At 49.0% G+C, this 26848-nt stretch overlaps 7 protein-coding genes across 7 annotated transcripts; 4 read left to right on the forward strand and 3 right to left on the reverse strand.

Annotated features, from left to right (window-relative positions):
- The first annotated feature begins 3031 nt into the window (after nt 1-3031).
- Nucleotides 3032-4743, forward strand: PSV08DRAFT_406024 (uncharacterized protein). The gene is made up of 4 exons (XM_066093729.1): nt 3032-3179; nt 3226-3577; nt 3631-3639; nt 3757-4743. Exons 1-4 carry the CDS (start codon nt 3054-3056, stop codon nt 4683-4685), a joined length of 1416 nt encoding a protein of 471 aa, XP_065947978.1. The 5' UTR covers nt 3032-3053; the 3' UTR covers nt 4686-4743.
- A 3725-nt stretch (nt 4744-8468) lies between these two features.
- On the forward strand, nt 8469-11551 carry PSV08DRAFT_357238 (uncharacterized protein; the record flags this gene model as incomplete). The annotated part of the gene is made up of 5 exons (XM_014220518.1): nt 8469-8675; nt 9940-10093; nt 10142-10496; nt 10950-11211; nt 11261-11551. 5 exons carry the CDS (start codon nt 8469-8471, stop codon nt 11549-11551), a joined length of 1269 nt encoding a protein of 422 aa, XP_014075993.1.
- Nucleotides 11552-12668: 1117 nt separating this feature from the next.
- On the reverse strand, nt 12669-14000 carry PSV08DRAFT_366723 (uncharacterized protein). Its single transcript, XM_014220519.1, has 2 exons — nt 13762-14000; nt 12669-13623 (listed from the first exon to the last, which is right to left on the reverse strand). The coding sequence occupies exon 2, from the start codon at nt 13533-13535 to the stop codon at nt 12894-12896; it is 642 nt and encodes a 213-aa protein (XP_014075994.1). The 5' UTR covers nt 13536-13623; nt 13762-14000; the 3' UTR covers nt 12669-12893.
- Nucleotides 14001-14749: 749 nt separating this feature from the next.
- On the reverse strand, nt 14750-16255 carry PSV08DRAFT_232963 (rab-GTPase-TBC domain-containing protein; the record flags this gene model as incomplete). Its single annotated transcript, XM_014220520.2, has 3 exons — nt 14750-15797; nt 15851-15979; nt 16033-16255. The coding sequence occupies 3 exons, from the start codon at nt 16253-16255 to the stop codon at nt 14884-14886; spliced, it is 1266 nt and encodes a 421-aa protein (XP_014075995.1). The 3' UTR covers nt 14750-14883.
- A 713-nt stretch (nt 16256-16968) lies between these two features.
- On the forward strand, nt 16969-21515 carry PSV08DRAFT_383121 (mono-functional DNA-alkylating methyl methanesulfonate N-term-domain-containing protein). The gene is made up of 4 exons (XM_014220521.2): nt 16969-18032; nt 18087-19556; nt 19595-20507; nt 20557-21515. The coding sequence occupies exons 1-4, from the start codon at nt 17096-17098 to the stop codon at nt 21509-21511; spliced, it is 4275 nt and encodes a 1424-aa protein (XP_014075996.1). The 5' UTR covers nt 16969-17095; the 3' UTR covers nt 21512-21515.
- A 753-nt stretch (nt 21516-22268) lies between these two features.
- Nucleotides 22269-23763, forward strand: PSV08DRAFT_357242 (uncharacterized protein; the record flags this gene model as incomplete). Its single annotated transcript, XM_066092936.1, has 3 exons — nt 22269-22360; nt 22408-23067; nt 23565-23763. 3 exons carry the CDS (start codon nt 22269-22271, stop codon nt 23761-23763), a joined length of 951 nt encoding a protein of 316 aa, XP_065947979.1.
- Nucleotides 23764-25729: 1966 nt separating this feature from the next.
- PSV08DRAFT_357243 (uncharacterized protein) lies at nt 25730-26735 on the reverse strand (the record flags this gene model as incomplete). The annotated part of the gene is made up of 2 exons (XM_014220523.2): nt 25730-26597; nt 26623-26735. The coding sequence occupies 2 exons, from the start codon at nt 26733-26735 to the stop codon at nt 25730-25732; spliced, it is 981 nt and encodes a 326-aa protein (XP_014075998.2).
- Nucleotides 26736-26848: the final 113 nt, after the last annotated feature.

A 26848-nucleotide genomic window follows, 5' to 3' on the forward strand; every position in this document is an offset into this window, starting at 1 on the left:
TTGCTGGGTTGTGAATAAGCGGGAGATGGTGAGTTCGAGGTGTTTGGAGATACCCAGGTCGTAGTACCATCTAGGATGTTGGCTTCAGATTTTTCTTCTCTTCTAAGAGCTGGTGAGGAAGATAGGAATAAACTCACGACTGGGTTTAGTTGACGGCTGTGAGTTCAGAGACCTGGGGCGGGTTAGTAGCATTTACTTGTGTCTTCTTCTCTGCGTGTAGAGGCGCCCATGGTTTCGCCTTGGGTTCTTTGATAGTCAAGGCAGATTCAGTGAAAAAAGACTGAGAAGTCGTCATGCCGGTTTGTTTGTCGAATGTACTTCGTGCGAACGGTCCGTCGTATTCGAGAAACTGTACAGCAGAAGCGCTGATTGCGCCAATTTAGTTTAAAGTGGTAAGATACAGGATGCATGTTGGACTTTGATTCTAATAAATTTTGCATTTACTTTGTGTCAATCATTTAACGTCCAGCTCTGCGGTTGCTGTGGGGTGAAAAAAAGACTTAAACAGCTCCCTGTAGAGAGTCAATTAGAGGTAAAATCATGAATGAAGTGTCATAACATCCACCTGCGAACAAAGGTTCTACGGTGACAGTCTGTCTAAGGCCAATCTTAATCAGGTCTTCGAGTAAAGATCGCAATACCTACTCAGAACACCAACGCGAAGCCCTAGCATGTTTGGGATCACTTCGCTTAAGACTACCAAGTCGATATCGCAACACACGTTTGAGAATGTGAACCGAAAAAGCCCACACTCTCTCGGGCGAGAGACCCACTGAAAACACCCCGCGTCATCAACATGGAACACTCCGCCTTGGACTGCGTATGTAATCCCGTCATGTGTCTGTTAATGCCGAGATCTTTTCGCTGGCAATGATCACATTCGTTTTTGAATTTTTAAGAAATGATGCTGCACTAAATCTATCACCATTGCGATGCCTGACGGAATACCGCGGCCTTTATTTAGGTCATACATGTCGCAAAATCGATTGTCGATGATATCAAAACTCTATTCTGGGGCCCCGGTTCTACCAGCACTGTGTCATGGTAACGTGGGGTTTGACGCACCCGGTATTTTATTCAGAAGAAACAGATGAATTACTCTATCATCTTCAGGTGGCAACTGCATGAGCCAAGTATATCCTTCTGGTGACTGCAGTGACGAGCATTTGCCAAGGTCCAATAGCAATAATGGAGTGCTGTGCGTACATTTATATAGGGCCGACTCGCAGCCGGCGGTATAACCCAGAATGTACACTCTGATTCTAGTCAGCTTATTGCTTCATAATCGCTGTAATACAGATGAGTAATAGATTCGCAATACTAGTCATTATGGGGCAAGTGACCTTGTAAAAAATCAAACCAGACGCTCAATGTGATATCGACTGGGGATATTTTCTTTAATTAGGAAAACACGTCGGATACTGAAGTCATTGGGTTATCTCGCGCCTGAGCCAAAAGTTTATTGAGCTTTGATGATGGACAAACACGTCTTATCTCGAATCAGTTGCACTTGATCATCCGGACCTACTCTCTCATACACCCGGTAAAACCGGAAAACCGGAAAATGGCGGTTCTATCAGTCGCGATGCAATACCACGCCAAAACACCGCATTGTTACGATCAGTCTTAGAATGTGAGAGATATTTTACTATGATATGTATTAAACAAGGTAATATGAAAATAAAGTCTACGTATTTAATCGCGCGTATTTTCTGTATAAAATAAGCACGTTTTCGTGAAGATATTTCGTGGTGTTGATGATGAGTTTTGGTGGGCAATGTCCGGTTGTTTTGATTTTCCGGTTTTGCCCGGTGTATGAGAGCTACTATTGCTCAGCTGCACGTAATTGTCACGTGACTGGTACATGCTCGGCCTTTCCCATGACGCCAGCCAGCATCTCTCGACTATGCTCCAATTACCAGAGAGCAGCGGTGAGGTATGCATTTCAAGCCATAACACAATCGAAAGCCATTGAGATCGTACCTGTCTACCAACTCCACAGGATCTTTGCTAACAATAGCCTTGGCTTACTTACATAGCCTTCCGACCCGAGCCGAAGCACGGGGATCCGGCAGTCGGCGGAGGATGAGTTGATTTTCCTACTAGCTGCTTTGCTCCATATTTTACTATGACCCGGCGGCACGAAATAAAGGTTGCCTTTGTCGACTCAGTGCGCGATAGTACTACTATCTTGATACGCTCCGAAACGTCCAAATTCTCCGACAACATCCGATACTCTTTTCCCCTTGTTTGGCACACAACACGACATGATATAGTCTGACGATGCCAGCAGATGATCAAAATCCATGAGGGTACATGCTACTCAGATATATTTGTATCTTTGAGGCAGCCGTCTGCAAACTTTGCTTGTACAGCCCCAAGATCTCGTAAGCGGACCAACGTGCTGTCAAAATCTGGAATGATAGGCTTGTCGTCCCATCATGGATACCGATCTCTTCCAAGATCTTCGTATCGTGACCATATCAGCCCTGTTAGTTCGTCATGTTTGAAGCATCAGATGTCGACGAAAAAACCCCAGTGTCTCGTCGCTTATGAAACCACAGCCTTGATAACTAAGGCTCAATAGCTTTGATCAGCATGGTATCCTAGCTTGGCACTGAAAGCGGCAGGCAGATTGGTTGTTGCGTTTGTAGTTAGGATCGGCTGCGCGACCCGAGGCTAACACATTGGTACAAGCTTTCTCCTTGCAGTCCCCAATAGACTAGGCTCGGAAAGGGTACGCCTGAGAACGGGGTGCCCTCTGGGCGTCTGTTCAAATAGCATTGACATGTCTTCGCTAGCTATAGCATCATGTCAGGGGCCTCGACATACATGCAACGGCGTTGTTGCGCAACGGTCGTTTGACCATATTATCTAATTTGTTACCATCGCCAAAGCGAATGCTTCTGGAAGCGCTACTAACGACTCCTTGCTCGTATTTACAAGCCGCATTATCATTTTCCGCTAACACGACTCGCAACGACCGGGCTTGAATATACTACCACGTAAATCCCAATGTCTGGTCTATTCCTCCGAGCGCAGACTTCGCACCTATGCATTTTCGCCTCCTCCTCCTCCTCCTCGTCATATGCGCCCTGCTCAACATTGGCCATGCTCGCGTCGCAGGATCGGACCTTGACTCGAGGAAGCTGGGTATCAATGATATTCCAGAATGCGGGGTTTGTAAAACTTTGAATCTCTTTGTACTTGCTGACAATTCGACAGCTCATTTGTATGATATCGAAAATCCCTACGAGCCATTGTACTCTTGAGGACATCAACTGCATTTGTGCCGACAAGGATCTCACGACGCGTGTGGGGAGCTGCATGGTTGCCAACTGCACAATGCAAGACAGCTTAGGCACCGCTAGGGTGCAGGCCGACCTATGCAACCTCCCCCATGATTCGAAACGTCGACGGCTTTTGAACCTCACCATTGTCGTGTATGTGGTGTGTTTTACATGCGTGGTCGGTAGAACCGCTGGCAGGATAATATCAAAACGAGTGGCGTTGGATGACTACATCGTCGTTGGTACATGGCTGTTGGGTCAAGTGCCAATAGCATGTGCTCTGGCCAGTACGTGAAAAATAACATCGCTGTTGCATCTCAGTTATGCTGACTAAACTTAGTGATCGTACGTGGGTTCGGTGACCATCTTTGGAGTCTAGAAGATGGTGCTTTGATGCCCATTCTCAAATTGTGTATGACAAGTCTACTCTTCGATTTTCTGTTCTCATTTGACTGATTTCTGCTAGTCTACATCGCTGCAGCAGTTTATGGCGTCGTCCTTGGTCTTATCAAGATTGCCTTACTGCTGTCTTACCTCAATATCTTTATAGAGCCACGGTTTCGATTACTCGCCTACATGACCATGGTTTTCATCAGCATCAGCACCATCGTCATATTCTTCCTATCGGTCTTTCTTTGCTCCCCTATCGAGTCATTTTGGAACAGAGATATCAAAGGAAAGTGCATAAGCCCCAGGGACGTGTCCTATGCAAACTCAGCCAGTGCCATCGTACAGGACCTTATCCTTCTGGCTCTTCCCCTAGTATATATCCGGAATCTGCGCGTTAATCGTTGGCGTAAGTACGCTGTTGGTTTCATGTTTGCTACCGGTACCTTCGGTTGTATCGCAACTATGATTCGGATGCACACTCTAACCCGTTACAACATCTCTTTTGACCCTACCTGGGACTACGCTCCACTTGTTGCTTGGACCGAACTAGAGCTTGCAGCAGGCTGTGTTTGTGTATCACTTCCGTCTATTCGACTACTGGTTACACGACTCTTGCCAGACTGCTTCAAGGGATTCCTTTCTCGTGTCGTAAATTCAACAGACAAATCGGGCAAGTCAACTAGCACCGATCCGCATTTACAAGCACCGCCCCCTTCACATCAAACGCCATCACAGCAGGAATGGTATAGACCACTCGGTCGGAGCTGGATGTCGATTGGCGATCGCAAGGACGATGGTATCGAACTAAGTACCGTGGATTTGCTTCCTGTACCCAAGGCCGAGACTAAACGTGATAACAATTTCCCTCAGTCTGGAAATGGCGATAAATCAGACTTGTCGGCAATCGCTTCTATTGGGTGCATTTCCGACCGTTCATATTCTGAAGAGTTCATACGCACCGAAAACGGCATAGAGGGCGTCTCAACTCGCAGCGGTCCTTCCTGAATCATGATCAAGAGTTGGATATACGCAAAAGGCAGAAATGAGACAGGCTTCTTCAACCACATCACATAATAATACGAATTCTGGCGTTCTACATCTGCTTAGCCGAGTACATACCGCCATATCCAACGCCAGCAGCATATCTATACCCGCTGCTATATGCACACGATCCTTGGCGTCTCAAAGCGTCTGCTTTCCATACCGTGCAATTGTCGCAACTGGATTCGCGTCGCTCAAGGTGCCCTTATCCTCATATGCCGTGACCTGTTTGAACTGGATTGATGGTCATCGGAGGACTTGTCACGAACAGTAATGTTTAGAATGAACCCCGCCAGCCCAGTGAGTGGCGAAAACGTGTAAAACTAGAGCATGAACAGAAAGAGTATAGATCGCATACCGTACACCAGAACCCTCGACCCAGTCTCCAAATCCACCTCGCAGACGGCCTTCGTTTTCGAACCCCCAGATACTCTGTCATCTGTCTTGCGGCGATGTGCATTGTGTTTTAGAACTCTGATGCGCATATGGCCTTCCTCGATCGTCTCGAACGCCACGGTGTCAGCCTGTTCTCTTTCGAGCTGCAAGCATATGGCTTCGGTCCTTCCCTCAGACTTAACATGACTGAGTACCGAGGCTCGCTTACCGAACAACTGCTCCTGAGTTTTCCCGAGGAAGATCCTGTGGACTTGCAATGCGAAGTGGGGGATCAGAATTAGCACGCCACGTCGCGACAGGGATGGAAGAACTGGAGCTGTGGCAACCATCTGACAAACGGGTCGGTGGTGCTTCGGGGAACCTGATCCACGCTTCAAAGATAGGACGAACTACTACTACCCTGAACCCGGGAAATCATGGGTTCCCGCACTTCTGTCTATCCTTCCTCGTAGTTTCATTTAAGCTCAAAACGTCAAAGGAACGTCAGCAGAGTGACGCATGTTCCCCGCCGGCCAAATAGAACACAAATTGCGTGATGTCTGACCAAAGAGCCAGTGGAACACGTGATCTCGGATCAATCGATGCTCCCAACCAAACTCTCTTCCCGGCATGCCCGAGCAGTAAATTGCCCAGTATTATGCAGTTTTCGTCTCGTTCCAGTAACGATCAGACGACGGCTATGGCGGCGCAATGAACCCACGTGGGAATGACTCGCTGCGATTCATCTATCCTGGATGGCTGCTGATGTGGCGGTCTCGAACAAGCGCAATCCAAGAATGGCACGACCACCACCGCCTGCGCAAGCGACATGTCAAAGCTCCGCTTGGCGCGCAATCAGGGAGGTAATGCCGAAGAAGCCCCCCTTGCGCCCAGATATTCCACCAAGAATCTTACATGAATCAGTTTTGATGAGAAAAGGATTTGCTGTTAGGGGAAGGAATTTGGGACTGATCTACAGATCTACTCGTGGTTGTTGACCGGCATATGGAACATATCCTGTCGCGGTTGCATGATCGCATTGTAGCGGAAAGGTGCGCTGCGTCGAGTATTGCCATAGTGTAGTTCATTTATTAGTTTCAGAATATTAGATCCAGACTACACACATTGAGAGAATTACAGAAAGTGGACGTACTACGATATAGGGTACGCATTCTTTGGTTAGTTGATCGGATCTAAGTCGAGCGTATCTCACGCTATTTCAGCTAAACCGACTACACTGATATCATTCTCATGCCCAGCAAAATGTCTCTCCGCGAAGGCTTCTTTCGCAGAAATGTTCGTGTTGAGATGTAATGAGTGGAAAAGGTGCTGCTACTACAGCAAAGTCCAACTTAACTGTGTCGGTATTATAACATTCCTCATTATTCCCCGCAGACAAGTGCGGAGAACGATACCCGAGCTACAGTTTAAAGTTCAAAATGCAGTGGGTTTGGAGCTTATAACATTTGTACCAAAGTATGTCTTCAGGTGACGTGTTATTAGTTGTAGGGGTGATCGCGCTCCGGAAGACGAGAGAAAAAGGGATGGAAGAGGGACCAGTCGCATGTAAGATTATGGGACTCAGCAAAATTCCGGAAGAATAATAAAGTCAAAACAAGTATCATTATCATGACGGGGAGATAATTGGTACTGGCCGACCTGTGTAAATGATGGCGTGCCAAGACACTAACCCCCATCCAGAGAGGTTCGACGTTACCCTGTAAGGGGTGTATGATAGCAACAGAGACGACCGATATTTGGGTTCAAAAAAAAAAGACGATGAGGTTTCCTTCCTTTTAGGTATACTACTCTGACTCTGACGATCATGCGTCTTCGGTAGTGTTTTCCTACTAGCTACCGCAGCGTCCCGGTACGTAGTACGTACGTAACTGAGTACGTAGCATCGGCGAACCAACTCCGGCTGACAACATCGCTCTATCTACGGCACAAAACGGAATTCAATCAGCGAACAGCGTGAGGCACATAAAATAACATATTTAACTATGCATCTCAATATTGTGATCTCGAGATCTTATCAACAATATGTGTCGGCAGGTATAATCTCAAGGAGTCTTAGCCATCGTGCCACTAAAGGATTGGATGATACTTATCCGGGCCAGGTACTTTCAACCTTCCTGCACATTAGTTTGAACACACACAGATAGTGATGCAACACAAGGACGCCCTCTTTAATTTTATGGGAAAGCACGGATGACGCAAACTCTTTCTTTCTCTTTTATTTTTTTTTTCAAACTATGATCTCCTGCAATAACATCAGCCAGCTATACATGGTCCTCTGCCGTCGGCCTGCTCAATTGAGCCGCCCTTAGCCTACAACCTTTATTAGACCATACAATCAGGTAATCAAAGAAGAAAGTTCAACATTCCCAGACAATTGTATGATAAAGTTCTAGACTGTTTTTACGTCTTGAGCTGGCTTAATGACAATGAATTATGCAAGGGCCCTCTAGGAGGCACTATTGAGAGCCTCTTTTTTAGCATTCCTGAGATTGAAATGATTATAGGATGCGCCAAAAAATACACGTGAAGATATATTCGAATTTACAGTAAGAATGTTAATGCTATCATGAGTTTAAACAAGTACTATACCAGTTTAATGTGAGAAACACAAAACTTTTCGGTCTATATGTTGGCTGCTTATTAGCTGCTACTGCTTTCATATCTCTCAGAATCGCTAATCTTAGTGGCATCGGTACTTATGTAGTTCGCGAGTCTTTTAAACTCAGCATTCATGTGTACAACATCTCTGAGCAGCTTAGAGCCCTACGTTTAGACTGAAATCCCTGGGCTCTTGTAACTCCTGGTCTGATAATAGAAGTCTTACAAGCTGAGTTAGATTGGTTCGATTGTGATATAGTTCGTTTTCACTGTACTTCTATGGTATTGTGCGAACATAATAAAAAATCTTTCAAAGACCAATTCAATACGTTCAAATTTTGATCACTGTGTCGGAAAAAACATTCGTCTTCGTGAGCGGCCCATAGTCTCGTTGAAGGTAATGTTTGAAAGGTTTAGATATTCGGGGATACTCTAGTTCTCTAGCACTGACAGTGCATTATAGTCCCTGTCATGCTATCAACATCCACTCTCCCGCTGATATTCACTCTATCACGGAAGACGTCTTAGATAGTGACACTTCCCCGACGGCTGGGCTGAAGAAACCTTCATCTTCGCTATCTTCGGATGCTGACCGACCATTTCTAGCAAAACATTTTCGCAGCTTCATCGACTGGTTTTTGGGGCTTCCGATGAACAATACATATCGATAACGTCGATGGTTTCGTTTCAACCATCGATTCATTTGCTGACCACCAGAAGGAGCGGTATCTTTACATTTTCCGCAACCCCATGATGCTCAAGAATATGATTGAGAATGTTGAGAAGTATTCCTACGGCCGCATTACGCTCATACAACGCGATCTTGTCGAACGGAAGAAGCACAAAGAAGATGATTCTGAGCCTCCAATCACACGCAGAGGAGCTGAGATGGCTGTTGTCGGCATTTCTTGCTGTCTCCCTAGTGAAACCGACGATCTTGAGCCTTTCCGGAATCTCCTGGTAAACAAACGCGATTTGTATACTATGGTTTTCTTTGCCAGTTTGACTTGAGCACCCATTTCGATCCAGTTGGCCAGATTGAAAACAGCGATCGACCCTATACATCAACCACACCGAACATGTCCGGTACTACAGATATCATTCACTAAAAAGACCCAAACTCTCAAGAACCCAATCAACACATAATCATCCAGCGCATCGACTGGCTCACGCGCCTGGGCTATAGTCTGCCTTACGCCATGAGGCTTTCGTCACGTCATTTATCTGGCACGTGAACTTCCAAAATGACGACTCTGAGCTATTATTTGCGGCCTTGTAGTCACAGAGTGTGAGAAAACCGAGGTAGGTCAAACGCTCAAAAGGTTATTTTGCTGGCAAATGAAACATGAAACTTGGCAAAAATATGTAAAAACCTGAGATAGTGCACATGTTGAGTAATCTTGCCCGATTCCGGCAGGTTGGGGTGTGTCCTGCCGTTCTTTTCTGAGATAATTTATCTGATACTCTGTACAGCAAACAGAGAGAGAAAGTTCAAACGACTGAGCGATCACATTGTTTATACAAACGATCAAGATCGCCAATGAACAGATTTTAGGCATCAAGAGCGGAGCCGGGTATTGTTTGTGGCTCTGTATGGACCAGTCAAGTGACAATAGGCACATCCAGTGAAGGAAGTGCATGACGAGTCAATCAGGTGGACAAGAAATGAGTGGGGATTTTGCGCCCAAATTGGCAATTCTGTTAACTCAGTGAGCGCACGACTATCCCATAGCGCGGATTGACATGTATCACGTACGGATTTGGAAGAGCAAACACGCAAGTCCGCAAATTATAAAAGGCGACAATCTCCCACCTCCTCCTGAGAACAGTCAACCCATATATTGATATCTTTCATATAATTGTTGTATTCCACACAATCTCTTCTCATCACAACCGAACGTCATATAATAGCTTTCGTAGATCATAATAGTTCACGAACACACAAGGTATACCTTGAGATAAGAAGGGAAGGAGTTAGGGCCAATAGTCTACTCAAACATCTCAAAGCGGTATATCCTAAAATTCAATTCCGAGCAGTCTTCCTAGACCATAGAGGGCCTATTACATACCAAACCAGTAATCCAGAAGATTATTTTATCATTATCGATTACAGCAGCAACACATATAAGACCGATGCACTGCGTCGGCGACTCAGGAAATCGGCAATAGCCAATTTCTCGAGGACGTTCTCCGATAAAGAGAGTGTACATAACACCACCGATAGAGAACGAGAGGATTCTCGCACGGTGGTCTTTTGCTTGTGCAAGGGTCCGGTGGTGTAGGAAAGTCCCAGATCCTAGTTGCGCTTGTGCGACTCCACTACTGCCTCCAGACTAGGCACGCCAGCCACTCGCCCCCTGAGGATGCGAGCACCTCCAGTATGCTTGCTGGTCTATAGTTCCTGTCACCTGTCAATAGGTAGCTAGAAGGACTCAGCGAGAAGATACGCAATGCCTGTGTAGAGGAATACAACCAGTTCCTGGCGGACGGTATCCAGGCATCCTGTCCTATCGTTATTCGTCGTCACATGAGGGATACTGAGGTCGTTATTTATCGTAAAGAGGCGAATGCGAGGCGTGATAAGCAGCGTCGCGAGAAGAAGGCGTCTTATTACGACCCATCCGCGGACGACGACGACGCCAGCGAGAACAAGGACAACGAGGATGACAACGAGGACGATGCTGACCCTATCCTTGAGCAGCTTGCCCAGATGCTGGTAACGGACAAGAAGCTACAACAGCCTCTTGTCAACACTACTGGCTTCCAGGCCGACAAGCGTCTGTAAGTGGAACATCTCTCTGAAGGTCGATGGATCCTCTGATATGCTGGATACCCCGACCTGGGCTGCGAGGAACAGCACCCTATTGCTAATCCTGATGAATTTAAGGACTTCTGCTACTAGCTGGACCGACTAGCTGCGGGCGAGGATATGTTGTTAGAGGATCTAACCAGCCTAACGCTTCTCGCAAACGTTATTGTTCGGGTCCTTATATGTAAGGCGGTCGCGATTGGCATGATACTAGACATCGTGTCGCAGATGCGTGCCTACTCTCTATAGCAACCCTACGCTATTCTGCACGATGAGGCGGGCAAGACGCCTAAGACGGGTGCGTTGGCCGGTTTAATCTTTAGCCGTCTGTATAGCGTAGGCAATAGCCCTCTTCGCATCGAAGAGAATATCTAAGTCCCCTATATTTTCTTTGGCGACCTACACTAGCTAACCCCCGTCCTTAGCCGCTTAGCTGAGAACCACCCGTTTAGACAGCAGGTTGGTGTGTCGCTATTCCACTATCTCCTTCTCGCCGGCATAGACACTGTCTGGCTTTTTGAGCAACACCGTTCCAACTCTTGCATCAACGACCTGATCAACTTCACCCTTCCTCGCGGCCGGATGCGCGTCGCCCCTGGTATCGAATACCGGCCTATATCTCAACTAGCACTCAAAACTACCCGAAACCTATTCAAGACGACTAGCCGCGTCGTCTTCATGGATATTGTAGGCCTCAGTATGTCGAAGGCTCATATACAATATACCTGTCACATAGGAGGAGTACCGCATCCAGACAGCAGATCTTTTCAACGAACTGCGCGACGAATATGAGTGCACCTTCTTCTGTACGCGAAACCCATACGGCATATGCAACACCGTCGGTGATCTGGACACCGCGTACCAAATGACCCCTAACGACCCTCACGAGAACAACGACGACGACAGATCGCAACATGACAACGTCGACTTCTATAACAAGAGGGCAGCGAGCCTGAGGAGGATAAACATGAAGGCTCAGACGGTGGAGCGGGCTTTGATTATGACAGATGAAGGACCATACCTGTGAGAAGGATGGTACCGAGACACAAAGGTATGAAGGCATGAGGTACAAAGGGACCTGACTGTGGATTTCGATCATGGACTTTGAAGGTTACTTGTACAATAATGGGACTATTTCGCGGACGAGATTTTTTTGCCGGGAGGGGGCAGATGTTGTGGCGCGGCCATGACCTACGCTGTTTGGGTATACGTAGCGCCTGGGCTGGGATTCTGTACTTAGCCTCACCTCCTGCAGCTCGGAGATAGATACACTTTTACAATACTGTTTTGATATACGTACCTGTCCATTTTCGGTGGCCGTCCCGGCCGTGACATTCCAGAACGCGCATGACGGTGTGGTCAAGATGTGACCTGAGATAGAGGTTAAACACATCATGAAGCGGGCTGAGTTGGAGAAGAAGATCTCAGAACTTGTCCGACGCCTCTGAGCGATGCTGCCGTGACTACGGGCAAACTGCTATTGCGTATGAAAGACACTATACCAAACCTTCACGGGCTCCAGCGACCAATGGAACTGCCCTCCATCTTCTACCAAAAAGAAAGCGTGGTGCCAAAGTTTGATAAGATGTTTGAGAGAATGCTTCTACTGAGAAAGAGAGAGATTGACCATTTGCAGATCTTGTCAAGTGCAGAGAAGAGTACTGCAAGGTGTCGGGTATTGAGATGCCACCGGGGTTAGCTTGGAATTCACACAAAGTAGAGGATAAGCAGGTCAAGGTATCGCCTACTGGACAAAACTTTGGATCAAAGTAAACAAATCTATGGCCTCATTATTTTGTACTGGGATAACATTCTGTAGCTATGTATCTATCGGACAAGGGGGCAAGCAAAAGGATAGGGAAGAATGGTTTGGGCAGAGACAAATAGGTCGGCGATACGGGGATATTTGCGACTTTACCTTTGATTCCGAGGCACGTCATGTGTGTTGGCACCAAGGGACATAGACTCTTGCTTACTCTAAACTACACAGCAAGCAATGCAGTAAATCCATCCATGTCTTATATCAATGCACTCTACGCGGACGTCTTGCAACGCACCATTCCGTAGGTTGCATTTTCCAATAAGCAGTCATCACAAGAAGCATCACGCCACGGTGGCAAAACATGAAAACGTACAATCGCGATGGCAGATATCACATTATGTTATTTAGCATCACATGTCGGCCAGCGACCTTTTCGCATAGTTTGAAACTACGCCTAACGCCTTGCACGTAATAAATATGGTAGTGAACCAGTTAGCAGCGCCGTTAAGACAAATAGGTCGCTATATCTGCTCTTTTTCATGCGATCCTTTTTTGCACCTCTGTCTCGTGTACCAGGTAGGGTAGTGGTATAGGAGACCCCAAGACACTAGGCGGTCTCAGTCTTTGGCGCCGAGCCGTATCCAGCTGAATTCTTTGGATCCTCTGCCATGAGTTCGGCACTGTAGATGCGCTTGTAATCCTGCTCTGTCCAGCCTTGTTGTTGTGCGAGACCGCTTAGGCTGAGGCCTCGAGATCGTGACTTCTTTTGCGAGTCGCCTTGCGAAAGACCAACGGGCGTGTTGTAGTTAAGAGGAACAACACCCTGACCAGGAGTTGGGAAAGGTGTAGACATGGACGCAGGTGAGGCGACGGTCTGGCCGTCGTTGTTGTCAGGTACCTCTGAATCCATCGAGAGGTCAGACGACACGGACGCCTCCTGGGCCCTCTTGAGGGCATTCTCGTAGTTGGTAGAGCTGGCGCGAACAACACCAGGTCGGCGGTATCCTGTGTATGCCCTTAGGGCCTCGGTTGGGCCGTTTTGGCTAGGTGTTTCGTTGCCGCCACCGCTGCCCATCAGAGGGAGAAGACGAGGGTCGGGAGCTGCCGAGTCGGTCTGAGCGGTGCTGTTTGCGGTAAGGACTTCTTCAGCCTGGTTACGCGTGTTGGGTGTGAGGCCAGCCGGAGTGAAACTGCCCGACGACAGGAAAGACCCTTCGGTCGGCGGCATGAAGGATGGCCTTGAAGTCATCGTGATGGTATTGCGGTACGCTCCTGAGTGCAACCTTGTAGGGTGGACGAGAGACTGTAAATTAAAAGTGTAGGAACACGTGAAAGCCCTTGAGTCCAGGTTAGTTTGTCGAATACAGCCAGCATTGCATCTTGCCCCTGCAGAAAATGGGCAGGTGCAGTATGCTTTGCAGTATGCCAATTGGTCGAAAGCAAGGGCAATAGAGGACCTGGCAACAAAAGCTTACCTTGATTATCTTCGCTGTGCGGAATGTTGGTGTGCAGAAGGAATTCAAATAATTCGCTGATGGGGCCCTGTCCCAAGCGACGTTTTGTGTTTTTGAACCAAAGGCGGGCGATGCTATGCCATCATATCTTGGCGGGTGACGTCTTTTCAGGGTCCAAACTTGCGGGGCCCTTTGGCCTAACTGCAATGGGCAACCCTGCGTGCTGCTCAATAGACAATGTTTCGGTGGCAAGCGAGATGCAGGATTGCAATCTAGATGGTTGAGTGATCGGGTGTGGAGGAGATGTTCTTGGATAGGTGGGAATGCCTGCCACTGCAAGGGAGTTGCATGTCGCAGTGCGCTAGGGCTACATAGACGCGGAAGCAATGATGCTATACACGGTATCCACCGGGCGGCCTACTCTAACTTAGCGGATTGAAAAAACGGCCTTGTTCGTGTCCGCTGTGCGTGACGACTTTCGGCCTGGGGAAATGTTTGGTTGCATCAAGGGCCAGCATCCAACTCTCTTGATTGAGACTTAGTTTCCAGCATGGGCTTGCAGTTGGAGGACTGCGATAACATTGAATACAAGAAATTTACCTTTGCAAGTGCTGCCAACAGGGCAGTCTAGACTCAACAGAGGACTATCTCGTCCCACACTGCTGTCAGTCGATCAATGCATTATGAGGTCATTGTCATCCTGCCAGCAGTCAAGCACAAGAACGTCAGACCTAAAGATCGAGTGATATAGCACCAGGGCGAGTGAGTAAATCTTTTTCTTTTGTTTTGGACAGAGACTCAGGCGTTGTAGTTACAGAAAACCAAGGTCCTTGTAGTATGTACACAGTAGGCCCGAGGAGTGGCCGCACTGAGGGTCGCAAGCAAGGTCTTCCTTGAGTAGCGCAACTATTCCCAAGAGGGTATAGGCCGAGATACTGCAGACTTGAGTATTTGTTGTGTCTAGATGCAGTGTATCAGAAGGGCATCATGCATCTCAGCGGTAAGCTTTTTGGAATGCAAACAAACAGTCTATTGAACTTTTGAACATGGATATATGAGGAGCACACAAGAATCGCCCACCAGCGCCGGATTATGCTCTGAAATCACTTTTGCTGTATCTATATGCCCCAGACACGAATCTCATCATCGTGAGCCAAGATATTTGCTCAGGAACTGACCCAAAGGCCCAAGCAGAGGGTACCGAGTGCTGAAGTCTCCATTCCGCCCTAGCCATACGGCATAGACACCAATGAGAACGGCAAGACTGACGGCACCGTATCGGCGGTAGAACCAGAGACGTAACTTGAGGTACTCGACATTCTTGGCCGCACGTCGCAGGGCCTGTTGTCGGCGGAGGTCTCTTTCCTGCTGCGCGAGTAACATTTCTCCGTCTTCCAAAGTCAGGCGACGAAGACTGTCGTTGGTAGCAGAGGATTTGAGCACGCTGGACGATGAGATGCGCCACCACTCCCAGCTGTTGAGGCGGGCAGGCGGCAGTCTTTCATACAGTTCTACAGTCCGGGCGATATGAAACTCGACATCAAACGGTTGTGGGAGCCGGCCCAGCATGACATAAAGTATGTCTTCGTCATCCTGGTCAATCTCTAGCAGCTCCTCCCTCTTGGAAAGCACAACCGCAGCGAAGAGATAGATGGGCATTACAGCATGCCGAGCCAGGAAGAAGTCAAACAATCTTGTGATATCCTTATAGTCTTGTATGTTGTGTGCAAACATGGTAATGGTGCCGGCAAGCGCAAACGAGGGCTGGCTTTTTGGGAGATGGTCGTACAGGACAGGGTCGGCAGCGCGAAGGATAGGCCGAAGCAGTTCTAGTTGGGCGAGGGCAGGCTCAAGCGATGACAGCATGAAGTCACGGATGCGCAGTAGGCTCAGGCGAGCGACTGCAGCGGGGGCATTCTCGGGGCCTAGGACGAGGAGAAAGACCTGGACAATGTCATGGTAGCCCTGGAAATAAGACAGCGAGGGGTGCCGGCGCAGGACGTCGAGGATGACGTAGGAGAGGTCCTTCTTCCGCTGCTGAAGCTGCTTCTCTGATTCTGAGGGAGAGTCAGCACGTGAAGACAGTAGATGCCGGCACGGTCTGGCCTACCATTCCTGGGGTAGTAGACAAAGGCCCGATTGACGTCGAGATCAACCTGGTGTTCGTCCTCGTGCTCGGGAAGGGCTGCATGGGGTTCCTTGGCCACGTCGCTCTCAGAGCATCCTAGCAAGAGGGGCCCTATGCACATCAGCCGAGTGGTCTGCACAATGCGAACAGCAACAGCAGCCTACAAGCAGTGCGACGCAGGCTGTCGCTGACAAGGCCGTGCGATGTCGTCGCCAGATGGGCCAGGGCGGCAACATCGTCATTGTCAATGGCCGCGCGAACCAATACCTCCTTCTCCTGCTCGGCAGGCGAAAGAGTAGCGACGGGCGTGGAGTGGCGCGAGGGGAGGCTGCTCGAGCTGGCACTCACTGAGCGCGATAGAGAGGCTGACGAAGTGGGTGAAGCCATGGGCGCGGCGGCATCTCGAGGCCGGCTTGATGACGCAGCCAATGTGTGCCTCGCGTGCGCAGAAGAGTGCGCAGGGGACGGCGAATGGCGAGGCAGGGCGAGGCCAGACGGGTGTTTCTTCGTCGAGGGTGTGAATTGCTTACATGGTGGTTTGTTACGCGCAGGCAGGCTTCGCAGGCGCCAGGTTTGCCCGTGTGAGCGTCGCGCTTCCGCTGCCCTTGGAGCCGAGGAGCTTGGCACCCCACCATCCACCATCCACCGCAGACGTCACGTGAGCCTCAATCTCTACGCACCACCCTCTCCAGCCATTCACCTCCACTGCCGGCCCTGCTCGCCGCCGGCCTCAGTGCCTCCCCGATAGTCTGCCAGCTCGCGTTGCACACGGCCCGCCTCGATTACGTGCACGACTCTGGCTTTTCCACCACCACTCGGCTAGTCTGGCCGTCGAGAGTTCGCGCCATCCCGATACTCCCTTGATATAGTATTCCCGGGCGCTAGAGCTGCAGGCCATCCCGGCTACAGTTGCCTCGAACTGCTGCTGCTGCCATTCCGCTCCTCATCTTGGCCACGGGATTCAGTCGTCGAGAGGCTGCGTAGACTATCGATTACATCAACTCATTCCGGCTACTGTATTCCTGAATCGCTCTGCCCCATCAACCAGGCCTGACAAACCAGCCTGCTCCGACAGGCTCAAACATGTCTCCAAGCGACTTCTTCCACAGTGTACCTTTGCACCTTTCCCCTACTCCAGCTTGAGTATTTTGCCCGCGGCTGGACAATCTGACCATCACTGTCGCCTCTGAACTGTCGTGTCCTGCGATCGTCTTTTAACTCTTCACTATGGCGCAAGCCCATGGCCTTAGGCTTGTCGACGGCGAGTGGGTCTCTATGCCCATCGACCCTTATCACATCATGGCCAACACCCAGCAAGATGACATCCAGATGCCCGATGTCGCCCCCAAGCCAGCTCATCGGGTGCCCGAGTATGGCATACTATCCCAGACAGTCTTCGCTACTCCTCTAAACAAGCTCATTCTGCCCGCCAACATACGCCACAATGACCTGGTTGATGTTGTCATTGTTGGCGAGGACTACATACACCTCAAAGAAATTCGTGATCATGGCCGCATCTGCCATGTAGCCACCAAAACTGACTTCAACGGCGGCCGTATTATAACCGCCAGGGTGTTCGGCCAACCACGCGAGGCGCCTAGCACAAAAATTGGCGGTCTCCCTTTGCCAAAAACTGACTTGAGGCATAGATCACGACCACCAGCAAGTGAAAGGGAGATCCATTTGCCCCCAGAAGTCGTTGTACTCACTCTCTCCAATAGGACGCTCATGTTCTTGTGGGCCCGACGTACTCACACAGGGCTGGACACCTTCACACACAAGACTGTCAGATTACCCGCAGGGAGCTCACGGTTTGATCGTTTCGGAAGTCTCCTGGCTGTCGATCCCCAGTGCCGGGCAATAGCAGTTGCAGCGCACGAGGGTCGCTTCATCCTCTACAAAACCAAGTCCATGGCAGCCTGGGAAGCCGAGGCTAACAAAGGCCGCGAAATACCGACAGCTATTGAAGATGAGCGTATCATATCAGTCCAGGGGCAAATCATGCACATGGACTTTCTATGCCCTGGAGAGGATGAGTATCACGTTGTTCTTCTTTTAGTCATTGTTCTCGATGGCCGAACAAGGCTTTCTTGCTTTGATTGGGACTGTAGGCAGGATCTTAGCGAAGCAGCAGCACGCACAGAGCGATATTATGTGCAAAAGGGTAGGTCGATAGCCGTGCAGGCGCACATTCTTGGAACAATTGCTAATTCATCAGAGGACACTATGCCTTCACTCCTAATCCCTCTCCGCCGCAGTCCTGATTTCCTCTTGGTTTTCGACGAGCACATTTCCGTATACAAGAACATCCTCTCCGGAGACCCAGCATGTGCGGTGGTGCCTATCGATCCGAGCTTGCTCATCCCACTCCTACCAGGCGACAGTAAATTAAGACCAAAATGGACAGCATGGGATAAGACACTACGTAATCCAGGCTACCCAAAAGAGGGCTTCTACCTAGCAAGAGAGGATGGACGTATTATATATCTGGTCAGAGGGCCAGCCGGAACTGTAGAAATGGACGAGGTCGGCGAATGGTCACATCGCATCGACACTGCTTTCGCATGTTTGCAGATTGATAACTCTGAGGCTTCGCAGCAGTATCCGGATTTCTTGATTGCTGGCGGAGCTAGCAACGACGGTCTGCTATGTAAGGTTGGACCATGGCTAACCGAGTATTCCTACAACGAAGGGAGGACGAATTCATTTTCGTACATTGATTCGATACCTAATTGGACGCCGCTTACAGACTTTGCAATTACCAAGCTTTCTACTCCACGCGGCTCCAGTGAACGTCAGCGGGCTTCTATATTCGTTGCCAATGGAAACAGTCCGCATGGAGAAATTTCCGAGCTCAGACATGGAGTACAAGCCATAGTGGATGATAGTTTCAATGGAGTGAATGGCTGTGCGGGCGTATGGGTCGTCGATCACGGGAGTCACCTGGTTGACATCGAAGGCACAATGACAAGACAGCACTATGCAATATTGACGATAACACTCCCACCGGAGACCCTTGTGATTCGTACTGTACGCACACAACCAGAGTGTGACAGAGACTTCTCGGGCGCTTGGGAACTAGGCTCGTGGGACAAGTTCCAGACACCAAGCGACGACGACCCGCTTGAAGACAGTCTTGCGCGAGATGAAGAGACCATATCTGCATGCCCTTGGGCAAGGGATGTATCAATTCAGATTACGAGAAAAGAAGCTCGCACGCTCCTTCGACCGACATTGCGCCAAGTCGACATACTGAGATTCGAAACGTCGCTTTTGTTAGCTGCTTCTCGTCCTGCGCATCCATTCATCGCAATTGTTTTTCATGAGCAAGGATGCATATTCCTGGAGATTGTGCCAATATCAGATGACGGCACCTTCGACAAAACGGACAATTTCCGTCAACAACTACCCTACGATCCCACATGTGTCGAGATATTAGAGATTGGGGGTACATCATACGTTTTCGTCAGCACTTTTGATTGCAAAATCATGCTCTTCAAACACCACGACCGTCAGACGTCTTTGGTCATGGAAGGTACCTGGGACCAAGGTTCGCTCAGCAGTTCACAGAAGCTCTGTGAGAGTGTCACGGTCTTGAGCTCAAATGACCAGTACATCTTGGTCGGTGGAATGCGGGACGGTACTCTTTTGAGCTCTACATTGGAGATACGAGACCAAAGTAAGTCTGGTGCGCAATGCATATGAGATATAGCTAAATTCGGCCAGAAATTTCCTGTATTTCTTGGACATGCACATATATCGGTACAACCCCAGCCAAGATTACCCATAGTGAAACTGATATCTCTTCTGCATTTGTGTCTTGTGGTTCAGATTTCTGTCGGGTACGATATCCCAAAAATGGGTCATCAGATCTCGAGATCGATTGCATATGGTTCACCGACCGCACACAACCTGATTATAATCAATCTCCAGTATCCGCTCTGTACCAGCTTCCCTTCTTCCAGGAGTTGGACAAATTTGGAAGAAATCTTGGGGGCTTTTTGTTCATCGTTGCGGGTGACCGTCTCCTTTTCTCCCAACTTGAGTCGGACATCAGATGGGCAGGTGACGGCACATCTACCCAGTCCTTCTATGACTCCAGAATGGTCCCGCGAAAGATGATTACAGGCGCCAAGCCTACAAGCATACTGTATATGCAAAGGCTGCGACGGGTTGTTGTCTCAACGATGGAAGCAAAGGAAAGTTGTGCGCCACCACATGGCGAGAGGGTCTTGCATTCATCGATCAAACTGCTTGAGGTGCGCGAGGACAGATCAACCAACGATGTGGAAATAAAACAAGAGGACCGAGATAGCATCCCAGAACGTTTAGTCGTAGCCCAATTCTCACTACAGCACGCGGAAAGAGTGTATACCATGGTCGAATGGCAGTTTGTCACTCAGCGGGATAAGAAGTACTCTCTGATCATCGTAGGTACGGGGATACAAGTGGGATCAAATCGACAAACCGGGAGGAGATTGATCTTCAATACTGGAAGGTCCGGCTCGAAGCTAGAGCTACAAAAACAGTCTACCTATGACCAACCAGTGTATAGCATCGCATTATGGGACAACAAAACCACTGTTGGTGTCACTGGAAAGACGTTGTTTATGGAACAATTCTATGAGGACGATGGAAGGTATGTATCCTTCGATGGTTTGCACGAGAAGCTGACTAAATTCTTACAGGTGGACTCGGTGTGCATGGATAGAACTTCCTTCGCCTGGCATCCACGTTTCCGTTGAACGTCCTTACGTCTACGTATCAACACTCCAGCACTCCCACATGTGTTTCCAACTAGTGGATAGGGATCGCCCTGGCGTTTTCGTATTTATCCCACGGTTTTCCGACAGCGGTGTACGCAACTGCTCGCGACATCTCGTCATGGATGTGCCGAATGTGAGTGAAGAAAACCGAAAAGACCGTTTCGTACTTGTCACAGATAAGAAGAGTAGTTCAGTAACCGCTCTATATCACCCGCCCGAATACACCTACAGTAACGCATCAGAAACGCTGTTTGAAGCGTGTCTTCCCCGCGCTGTAGTGCGTATCGATCGCGGTGACATCCGTCCACCATGGCGTCGAGCAAACCCCAGTAGCAAAATCGCTGGTGTTCTTGCAGACGACATCTTTGGTGCTTGTACCGACGGCACCATATTTGCCTTTTCTATCCTCTCTCAGTCATCACGCTACCTCTTGCGCTTGGTACAGAATCTCATAGAAGTCAAAACATCGCGATCCGCTGTGCACCAACACGACAAGGTCAAGCCTCGAAGTGGAGACATCTTCCGTATTCTCATGAACGATACTCCAGGGACTCAACATGGCGACATCATGATTAGAGATGTGGATCCGAGACACCTGGAGCGTGCTTCTCAACGTGGACCACGACATAAACATGTCGATGGCGATTTACTGAAGCGGTGGCTGAGTGAGAGCGCCGGCGACATACGAAGTCTCGTTTGCGACGGCGTTGATACTGAGATCAGCAACCTGTTTGAAGATTTGGCGCGGGGTATTTGTGACGAAGGGCGTGGCGAAGAGGCGAATGGCAAGGGGGAGGGGAAGGGGATGAAGGAAGATGAAGAGATGTTTGAGCAAGTGAAGAGATGGATGCGGGATGTTCTTATGCCCTTGTTGTGAGTAGTGTGGTTTTGTGGATATGTAAAAGCAATGGTACAAAGGGTTTTTCTACACACGTGCCATGATGGGAAGTCTGCTCATCGTTCGGATTTCAAAACTTCTTTCTGATATTGAGCGAACTGCTGCGACTGGTTTTTTTAGGTAAACGTACGCTTTGATGAGATGTTAACAATGCTGAAATCGACAAAAGTAAATCACGTATAATAGAGAAGGAATAAAAAGATATGGTGGTCGTTTTATTAATGAGGCAACAGTGTTTGGTGAAGTTTTGGGTAGGTCATATCTATTTGTCAGTACTATATGAAAGAAACCGCAGTAGAATTGGGCGGAGTGAGATTGTTTACGCCGTTTCCTCACCTCATGGCTATTTTACACGTCAGGTTTATCGGTGGGATGCATAGAAATTACCGCTTGGTAGTCTTGTTCCAAGACTTTTCGTCACTCCGGAGTGGAATTTTAATGCTCTTCCTTCGCGCTCTCTAGAGGTAGTAGAACACTTCAATAGACCCTCTCTGTATACGGACCCCTGCTCAACATCTCAACTTAGATCAATAACCAGAGTCCCCCAGGGTTCTTTTCCACCGCCAAATTTGGTTGCCGTGCCCGCCTCCATCTCGCTACCAGCCCTAACTGTCGTTCGAGACCAGTATCGATATCCGGGGATTTTCACATTTGCTCGCTGGTCCAAGTGACATCTACAGATGCAGCAACCTAAGTCAATAGCTCCGTCCACCCGTGCTTTCTCAAACATTTCGATATGACAGATTTCGTATTTCCAAAAAACGTAAATACTTATGAAGACGAGGTCGCGAAATGGACGTCGGAAGAAACTGGCTTGAATACATCGAGGTATTATACATTCCACGTTTCACTCCTGCTTTACTGACTCAAATCAGGGGAGTTCCATCTGGTACATCAAGCATTGACACATCCGGTGCCGCCAACGAAGGCCCGGCATCAGACTTTTTCTGGTACAATGGCAGATGGTACACCTACACCACCGATGTCAGTCCTGATCTGGAGACACTCGCACGAAGTTTATGGAACGGCCGTATTGATCTCGAATTGGAAGCGCGAGAGGTACCCACCGACCCTCCAGTCGCTGAGGATGACCAAGAAGAAGGTAGTAGGACACCGTCACAATCGACCGAACAGAACACATATGTACGAGAGGACACCCCCATACCCGACTGGGACCAGAGCGATCACCCCAAATCTATCCCGCAAGCCAGTGAAACCACTACTACGAGTCGAGAAGCCACTCCGGTGCCCGAACAATCAGCCTCACAACCAGCCTCCACCGAAAAATATCCTGCCAAACCCTCAACTTCCAGGCCGGGCGAACGAGACAACTTCCCCGAGTGGGACGGTCCGACCAGATGCCCATATCGCTGTCGAGCTTTACTAGACACAGAAGAACTCTACGTCTCACACATGCGCACACATAAAGGTAGGAGTTATACCTGCGAAGCGCCCGGCTGCAGCAAAGTCTACGTTCACATGAGGACCTTGAGAAAACACCAGCGGCAGGCCCACGGCAATCCTCAGAGCGGCGGGTGCGTCGTATGGTCGGAGTCTTAGCCTGCTGGAGAAGTTCGTGGGGGAATTTGTAGTGAAACGGGGCGCGTTGGTGTTGTATGATGGATCTTTCATTACATTAGGTGTGTTTGGTCACGAGTTTGGTGGGACATTGTACTGTATTCGCAGATTTGCAGTGCTAATATACATAGCATGTTACATCAGTGTGCACTGTGTTGTCCATTGCCTTCATTGATCCAAAACCGCTTAACATCTTCAATCTAGGGGAAAAAAATGAAAATGCATAATGCTTGGTAGATGGACTATTGTTGTACCCTGAGCTTGACGTCGAGTCCGCTCCTGCTCGATTTGGTAGATGATGCACTCACTCACAACGCCATCACCCTGTACACTGAGTGGGCCAAGACACATGGTAATTTTCGCGATGAGATTCACGCAGATACATTTCATTTCATAGTAAGAGGCTGTTGCTCAAAGATGTTTTTATGACAGAAAGGTAACTGACAGTGACTAGCTACATCACAAAGCACAACAGCAAGGCTTGGTTCCGCCTCAGCAGCCACAGCCTCTCCCGCTCCAGCGGTCAGTGCCAGTTCCACCTCAACAGCCAACGCCTGTACCAACTCCGGAGCCGGGCATGGTACACCCTCTGCAGCCAAAACGTGTCTCGAGCCAGCAGAGAGGTCTGGTACCGCCTTTTCAGCGAGGGCTAGTCCCACTTCTACAGCGAACGTCTGTCCCATCTCAGCGGTCAGCACCTACCCCACCCAAGCATGTAATTCCAGCGGTAGACCAAGAATATCCCAAAGAACAGAGTTCATAGTACTTTCAGTTCCTTCGGTGGCTAGAGGTAGTGTTACAGTATATTGACCTCGTGTGGGAGTTCATCAGTCTTTGGTCAGTACATGGAGCGGAAAAGGTATGGAAAAGAAAATTATGGGACGTCTACATAGTGCTTGAGTATCGTGTGCGGTCCTGGCTATATTAGAGTGGAGCGATGATGGAGACAAGCAGTCATGGTATCCGGCTGTGGACCGAAAGGAACTTCAATGGTCATAGTGTATTATGGAATTCAATAACAATACTAGCATGTTTCTGAGTTTTGCCACGACTAAATAGAACTGCCCGCGACATCTTCACCGAATCACTGTGGAGGCTGGGACTTGTGGATCATTCCATCTACCCCCTACCTTGAACGCATGAACCATTTCTGCTAGTGTCCCAAGCTTCGGTCATTTCCCTCAACTCACTCTGGTTGATAGTCAGAATCTCCACGAACTCTTCAATGAAACTTGTCGAGGCTCTCATGCTCTCTCCCAGCTATTGCGCAAGCTTTTTGGTGTCCCCCCCCCCCCAAGCGCCGAAATTTCTTGCTGTTGGCGAGCGATGATGGCCTTGGACTCTCTGAGCATGTTGGATGTCTGTGTACACTCCCGGAGCGAGGGCAGCTGTTCGACGTATATACGATGTAATTGTGTAGCATGTCTGGTCCAGCAAGACGTTCTTCTTCTGAGACTTTTATGCGTTCGCTCAACGCCCACAGTTCCTCAGAACATGTGCAAGCTCTCTATCAGCCTCAAGAAGCTTTCTCGTCGAAGCTTCGCTTTCCTGGTAGACTTCATGGTATAATACACGGTCAACCATTTTTATATCCACAAATATTGGCGCTGCATACTTGTGGATGCACCCTTGAATTCAAAGATACTATCGAGACAGGCTCGTATCAACCATGGCATTTGGCTAAGTATCACAGGGTTTAGTTGACCTTCGTAGTGGGTCTTGGAGCATCCTAGTGCACCACCAAACTCAGAGCGCACCACCAAATATAAACTGCGTATGCCTATGTAAGCTCAACAATAAAAGAGATCCTATTTACAGAGTGCACAACTAGAATCAGCACTGAAATCACCAAAGGAAGCCGACCAGACCAAGAGGACCTTGAATGATGTCATAGTCCCTCTTGAAGACTAGTAGTCGTGTATGCCCCGTCTCAGCTCGTATTCAACGCGTATCGCAGAGCCTCATGTCATTTCCACCATCCTTATCACGATCTCGTCATTCATTTGCGTACCGGTGAAGGATAACACCCGATAACACAGTTCGTGTCGGGTTGGGCATTGAGAGCCGCTCGTGGTGGTACCAGTAGGCGCTGTTCTTCACGCGTCCAAGCCACCGTGCCCTGCCACCTCACTATGCAGCTGCGATATGCGCGCTCCTTGTCTCTTGGGCACTTTCATTGGACTAGCGCGCCCCTTTTTGTGTGAAGGGCACGGCGTGGCTGCATGTAGAGGACCATCGTAGATTCAGCCTTGCAGACGTTGCTAGGGTGGGCGTGCCCTTTGGCTCTGCAATCGAGGGCTGGCCCCGCCTATGGGACTTTGACCGCATTTGCATGATAGCAATGAGGCTCAGGTGAGAGTGTGTGGAATTTTGTAAGTGGGACGGCTGCTGCTGACGAGCCCAAGGAAGCACATCACGGTTTGCACGTGGTGTAACGAGCGACTGAATTTATTGGCTACGGACGGATATGTGTAAGTGAAGAAAAAAAATGAGAGAACGGAGATGAGCTGTAAAGACCGTGGTTGTGAGAATTGAGAATGCAGAGAGCAGAAAGACAAAGGACAAAAGGTAATCGCCATCTGGATAGATGAAGCCGAGCGAGTAGTATCCATACGAGCATCATCTTGAATTTCCAACATACTGATTGCCGTGAGGGTTAGCATGCTTGTGGCCTTGCCTAAGATGATCGCGCAACTTATCGGGACGGTAGAAGGTCTTGTCGCAATCTGAGAACATGCATCTATACTTGTGGGCCAGATGCTTCTTCTCGTGACGGTTCCGTTCTCCGTTGCGCCCGAAAATGGCAGCGCACCATCGACAAGAGATACTGTTATTGTTGTTGACGGTGGGATTCACGCCACTAAGAGGGACTAGGGCAGTGGTTGGATGGAGAGCTGGGTTGGGCTGAGTTTCGTTCATACGGAACATTTCGGGCATGTTGGCGGCAAACGCTGAACTCATACTGAAATCATTGTTCGGCATAGTTCCAAATGATTCTGTTTGGTTGTAATCGAGTCCAGGCTGCGGCCATCTATATCCCAGATCCAGAGGATCCATGTCAGGAACGACGGTGGAGAGTGGATGCTCATGATGGTTGTGATTGAATTCAGGCAGCGGTTCCCCCAATACCAGATCCATGCGACTAAAGTCAGGAACAGCAGTAAGGGGTGGGTACCAATACTGATCCTGACTAAATCCAGGTTGCATTTCTCCATATCCCGGATCCAGAGGAGCATCATCAAGAACAGCAGTAGGGATTGAGTATCCATACTGGTCCTGAATGAACCCATGCTGCGGCTCCAGACCCAAAGGGCTAGTTGTACTGTCAAGCGCTAGAGTGGAGGAAGGATACCCTTGTTGAATGTTGCCAGGGATGGGGTACTGGTCGCTGCAGTTGTTGTTCCAAAAGTGGGGCTGAGGGTTCCTTCCACACCCAGGCTCACCGATGCCTATTGCTGAAGGAAATGACGACCGCTGGGGGGCATACCTGCATGGTGTTAAAAAAAACTTACCGGAGTCGGTTTCCGTCGTCGTCTCCGCCGTCAGCAATGAGGTCCGAACACTCAATGTCCTCGCTGTTTCCGCCTAGGAAAGGTTGAAAGGAATCGAAGGGCTGGTTTTTCATTTTTGCAACCGAATGGATTGAGTCTAGATATTTATCTGACACTTTCTTGGGGAGAGAGATGATACAGAATATCAGTCGTGGTTCGGGTATAGGATGGGGCTCAGGTAGTGTTT

This window comes from Bipolaris maydis (assembly GCF_028858645.1).
Source record: "Bipolaris maydis strain C4 unplaced genomic scaffold PSV08scaffold_18, whole genome shotgun sequence".
In the NCBI taxonomy this organism is placed as follows: domain Eukaryota; kingdom Fungi; phylum Ascomycota; class Dothideomycetes; order Pleosporales; family Pleosporaceae; genus Bipolaris; species Bipolaris maydis.